This window comes from Pelodiscus sinensis, chromosome 2, assembly GCF_052426305.1.
Source record: "Pelodiscus sinensis isolate ZL-2025 chromosome 2, ASM5242630v1, whole genome shotgun sequence".
In the NCBI taxonomy this organism is placed as follows: Eukaryota; Metazoa; Chordata; order Testudines; family Trionychidae; genus Pelodiscus; species Pelodiscus sinensis.
Genome location: NC_143053.1, coordinates 180,956,856 through 180,962,817, shown reverse-complemented (window position 1 = coordinate 180,962,817; position 5,962 = coordinate 180,956,856). Strand labels below are relative to the sequence as shown.

At 47.4% G+C, this 5,962-nt stretch overlaps 1 protein-coding gene across 1 annotated transcript; it reads left to right on the top strand.

Moving 5' to 3' along the window:
• The first annotated feature begins 1,274 nt into the window (after positions 1-1,274).
• TMEM158 (transmembrane protein 158) lies at positions 1,275-3,079 on the top strand. The gene has a single exon (XM_075921873.2). It carries the CDS (start codon positions 1,574-1,576, stop codon positions 2,402-2,404), a length of 831 nt encoding a protein of 276 aa, XP_075777988.2. The 5' UTR covers positions 1,275-1,573; the 3' UTR covers positions 2,405-3,079.
• The last annotated feature ends 2,883 nt before the right edge of the window (positions 3,080-5,962 follow it).

Sequence of the window (5,962 nt, the reverse complement as noted above, 5' to 3'; positions counted from 1 at the left end):
TTCCTATTGCACCACTATCCATTTCTAAGGCTGTTAACCAAGGAACACTAAGCAGAGTGTCAAAAGCAAAGCTATGGTAACTGTCTAATGATAAAAACAGCCTGAAATACAAAACGACACTGACATTATTATAAATATGTATTTTAAAAATATAAAACTCATGATAACTTACTATAATTGACAGTTTTATATTTGCTGTAATTGTTTTCTTGCTCAAATCTTTCATATGGGGATTAATTGTCCTTCAGTATATGACTGTGGATGAATCATTTATGAAAGTATACTCTCTCTCTCTCTCTCAAAATCAGAGCTGTGAACCGAGAACTGTGAGGCAATGGCTAGGACAGGGTAATTCTACTTTTCCAGGCTGCTGGAACTCCCTCTTGTGAGCAAAGTATGAGTTCCCTCTTTCAGAGCAAAGTAACTTAAAATAATTGGATAAAAATGGCCAGTGGATCGTGCTTGCTAGTTTCACTTTTCTTATTTAAAAAAAAAAAACCCTTTCCTTTCTATAAAACCATAAGGAACATGGATAAAAGTCAGTTCTCAGATAAACTTCCTTTGTGTTCTCAAAATATTAACTCCTCAGTACTCCCAAAACCCCTGTGTGATGGATACAGAAGAAACTAAACGGGACAGAACATCAAGCTGTGGAATGGAAGGTTTGTCCCTGTATCTAATGTCTTATGCATCACTTTTATTTTGATACCCATATGGGTATTTCTCATTGCAGTAACATTATTGGGGATATTTGGAGAAAAAGGCAATACGCGCGGCCACTGGAGTCTGCAGAGAATTCACATCTCTGTCTCACACTGGTATGTATCCTGCTTTCTTTCCTCCAGCCAAAAGGAAAAGGAGCAATGGCTCCCAGTTTCCACTAGAAGTGCAGATGCTGCTGTTGGGGGGATATTGAGAAAGTTTTCGAAAAAGGATGCCATGGAATTCAGGTCCCCTTCTAAGAAGCAGATGGAGCAGATACGGGACAAACGTGCAGCTCAGATTCCGAATCAGGGACACACGAGAAATATCAGCGCGAGAAATGTTAGGCGTGGGTACCGGATTGAGAAGGTGTGTGTGTGTGTGGGGGGGGGGTAACATAGCCCCCGATCTCAGCCTCCTGCGTCCACACTGGCAATACTGTCCGGCGCTAAGAAGAGGCAGCGGTCCAGGCTTGTGCGTACTGGAGAGAATGGCTGGGGTGGGGCGATATCCTAAGGCGGGCCAGCTGAGGGCTGGAGGGGGAGGGAGTTGCGGGGGGGGGGGGTCCCTGCCCCAAGCCTCCAGCAGGGAGGAAGCGGGGTGCAAGGCGCTCGAAGGGCGCCGGTGCTGGAGGAGCGCCCAGAGCGCCTGAGCGGAGCAGGGCTCCCGCCCGGCCGCGCCTCCCGTCGGGGCTGAGCAGGGGGGCGGAGGCGGGCTGCCGAGCTGCTGCTGCTGCCGTCACGCGCGCCTTTTCCCTCAGTTCTTCGCCGCGCGGCAGCGCCGGCCCCAGCCCGGCTCCCACGCCCCTCGCCAGCCGGGCGGCAGCGCCATGCATCCTCCTCCTGCTCCTGGCCGGCGCTGAGTCCGGGCCATGCTGCTGCCGCTCCTGCCGGTGGCACTGCTGGCCGCCTGCCTGCCCCCCTGCCAGGGCTGGAGCCCCGCCGCGGCCGGCGGGGGGCAGGAGGCGCCGGAGCTCTTGCTGCCCCCTCTCAACTCCTCCTCGCGCTCCCTGGCCAGCCTGGAGCAGGACCTTGGCGGGGCGGGCGGGCGCGCTGAGGCGGGCAGCCCCAGCCCGGAGCCGCCCCCCGCCGCCGGCCAGCAGCCGCCCCAGCCCGCCGAGGAGGCGCCCTGCAACATCAGCGTGCAGCGGCAGATGCTGAGCTCGCTGCTGGTGCGCTGGAGCCGCCCGCTGGGCATCCCGTGCGACCTGCTGCTCTTCTCCACCAACGGCCACGGGCGGGCCTTCTTCTCCGCCGCCTTCCACCGCGTGGGGCCGCCGCTGCTCATCGAGCACCTGGGGCTGGCGGCGGGCGGCGCCCAGCAGGACCTGCGCCTCTGCGTGGGCTGCAGCTGGGGGCGAGGGCGCCGGGTCGGGCGGCTCCGGGCAGCCGCCGCTGCTGCTGCCGCCGCCGCCGCCGCCTCCTCTTCGCTGTCGGAGCCCGGCCAGTTCTGGCTGCAGGGGGAGCCGCTGAATTTCTGCTGCCTGGATTTCAGCCTGGAGGAGCTGAAGGGCGAGCCGGGCTGGCGGCTGAACCGCAAGCCCATCGAGTCCACCCTGGTGGCCTGTTTCATGACTCTGGTCATCATCGTGTGGAGCGTGGCCGCCCTCATCTGGCCGGTGCCCATCATCGCCGGCTTCCTGCCCAACGGCATGGAGCAGCGGCGAAGCACCGCCACGGCCAGCACCGCCGCCGGCAAATAACTTGCCCGCCCAGCACTGTGGCTGGGATCGCGGGCCCGGGGCGGACTCCGCATCCCCGCCCCGCGCGCTGTGTGTAAACGCTTCCCCCGGCCGCGGTGGTTGTGGTTGTTGTTGTTTTGTGTGGAGCACTTTAAAATCTTGCCCAAGTTTCTTGGTGTCCGATGCGGGGCGAGTGGCGGTCGGGGGGAGGGGGTCTGTGCCCTGAGGGGTTCTCTGCCATGAATCCTTTTCGGAGCCTGGCTCCCTCCCCGCGATTCAAAGGGATTTTTTTTTCTTGTCTTGTGCCCGCGATTCATAGCAGAAAACGACCAAATCCTGTGTATCTGTTTTCTATATTGAATAGCCGTTTTAAATGGACTTTTTTAGTAAAACCAAACCAAAAAGCAAAAAAAAACTAACCCTCCCTCCCCACAGAAACGAAAAATCCTGTTCAACTGCAGTTGTTTCAGTCAGAGTAGCTATTTGTATATGAACAAATTTGTCTTAGCAATTTTATTTACATCAAAGGAATCTTTTTGGCTAGGATTTAAAAACTGATGCCATATATATTGTTATTGCCGAAACTGAACTTTAATGAACCTTTTACAGTGTATTTCCCATTCAGATAATGTGGATTTAATATTGTAGTTCTGCATAACTTGGCTTTTAATACAGAGATTTTCTTTCTGGAACTCATGGTTAGCCTTTTGTTGCTCTGTTTCTTGCAGGGGGGGAATGGAGTGTTCACCATACCTTCCAACTCTCCTTGCTGATCATGAAGGCCATCAATACACATAAGTGTATTGTTACAAGTGTTATTGGAGAAAGTGGATTGCTTTTTCTAAACAGTAGTTGCCCTTCTTTCAGAATAATTAATTGAATCCTGTTCCCATTGGAATGAATCTCAAAACTTCCAGTCACTTCAGGATAGGAATCAGTGGTCCAAATCCTTAAGTGGAGTTCACTAGCATAGCTCCTTTAATTTCAATGGAACTATGCCCATTTACATTTTCCTTGGAGTCTGTAGATTTCAACTGAGTTAGACAAGTACATACCTTCTAGCATTTAACCCACTATTGGTACTGTATTGTAAACAGCTCTCTGTGGGTACATCTATACTACAGAGAAGATTGAAGCTGCTGCTGTCGATCTTCCAGGGTTCAAATTAGCGGGTCTAATTAAGACAGCTAATTCAAACTGAGAGGGGCACTCCCATTGATGCAGGTAGTCCTACTTCCATGAGGCGTAAGGGAAGTTGAAGGGAAAGTATTCGACTTCTTGCAGAGTGGATTGCACCAAAAGTTGAGTTAAGGTACTTCGACTTCAGCTACACAATTAATGTAGCTAAAGTTGCATATCTTAATTGGACCTTATTGTGTCATGTAGCTATACCCTGTGACTCCAATAAAGTACATGCCTCAAAGCAAGCTCAATTACACATGGCAGAAGGAATTGTAAGGTTGTACCCCTTTAAAACTAACCGTTGCAAAGAAGCACTGTCTGGCTTTTTGGGCAACAAATGTAGGGATTGGGTGGGGAAGGAATTATAAACCTAGATATTAACTGGCCCCCTGTGTAAAGGGAGAGAGCGGTGGTAAGAAATTTCCTTTCTTGTGTCCCCTGCACAGTGGCTGGCCATAACTGATATCTCTGTAATTTCACATGCCTGAAAATCTCATTGTAAATTAAGGAATGATTTTGTTTGAACTCTTTAGCTTTAAAAGGGATCATATCCTGTTTGCCTTACCCAAATGAATCATCCAGCTGAAGCCAATGAGGCCAGTTGTGGGAATAAAGTGAACAAGACTTGTGATAAGATTTCTAACTTTTTTTGCCAGTATCAGCATTTTTGATTTCTGAGAACACATGAGCTCATTCTGATGGGTAATTTAACATGACATGAGCATTTTTGTTTAATTCTTCTAGGATTTATGTAGAGGAGAAGATAAGGCAACTCATATTGGCATGAAAAGTCTGAAGGGGTTAAATCTTGGTAGAATTGTTTTATTGTTTTTAAATAAGTAAAGGATGACATAATTAAAGAAATATATGCAATGTTTTATGCCATAGGAAAGTATGATGAAAGAGAGAATGCAGAGATAAACAAATTTAACTTACTGGATGAAATAGGTAAAATAAATAAAAGACATATTTAAAGATGTTATATTTTAGGGGTTTACCCAGCAGCTTTTACTCAGACAATTAGGTCCACTGCAGTCAATGGGAGTACTGGAACCTTATTTTAACAAACAACAGGCTCTGTTCACCATGAAAAATGTTCATATTGCCTATTGATCTGGGACATTTTCTCTTGTACTGTTAGTTAACTGAATCTTACCTTTCCATTCTTGATGTGAGAAGCACATTTCCATTTTGTATGGATTATTTTTTCAGAAATGAGAAAAGCAAACAAAAGAAAATAGTTGTCTTATGTACCTTCGACACTCTAGGTGACTCATAAACCTCCTAAAATAAAAACACAGGGTCCCAGAAGAATGTAGCATCCAGTTACAAATGAAGCCATGTTAACATCCCAAATGCATCTGTGCTAAAGAGCCTGTAGATATTTAATACAATATCTAGTGAAGGTTTACAATGCCAACAAGGCATTATTAATAACAACAGCAGCAGCACACGTATAGACAGAGAGGCTAACAACTTATGTTTGAACTGATGGTTTGATTCTGCAAAATACCGATAATTCTTTTCCTGATCTAACAAAAAAGTTGAGCATATGTTTACATTTAAGATTTTTTTATGGGTCTGATTCTCTTCTCACACCAATTTCACCAGCAAAACTCAATATATTTCATCTGAATTTTACCAACATAAGCAAAAGGAGAACTGGGCCTTATGAAATTACCATTTTTAATAAGCAACTTAATTATCAAAATTCTTCTTTTAATGATATGCCTACAGAAACATCTAGAATGCCCAAAAAGTTAATACAAAAAGATATACAGACCATGAAGTTAAGGATGAATTCCCAGTAAGCATCACCAAGTAAACATCATCCTGGCTAGAGCAACTCCCTGCCTCTGTCATGGCGCAATGGGCATGGCTGGAGCAGCCTCCTGCCCACAATATGGTGTGGTGGACCCAGCCCCAGTAGCCCCTATTCGCAGCGCAGCAGGCTTGGCCCAGCCTGGTCAGAGCAGCCCGTGTCGTATCGCAGGAGGCTGCTCCAGCCTGTTCACCACACCACAGGCAGGGGACCACTCCAGCCCACCGGGATCCCAGTTAACTGGTTAGACTTAACATTTATCTGGTTAACTTTTAAACAGGATTTTACATCCCAAACATGCAGCTCTAATTACCATATCTTTTGTGACAACGATGGAGAAGGAGAACTCATTTACATTCTACCTGTACACCTCTACATAACTATGGAATTTTTGTAAATAACTTGTTAAAAACTTTTGTTAGGATATGAGATGTTAGAATGATCCAGATCTGTTTCAGACCAAGCAGACAAGGAGTTCTTCCCAGACAGCGACAGCAGAGACTTCTTGGGTTGCAGTAACTTCTGTGCATGTTCCATTCACAGAAGTGGAAAAGGCAGTGGAATTGCATTGTGGA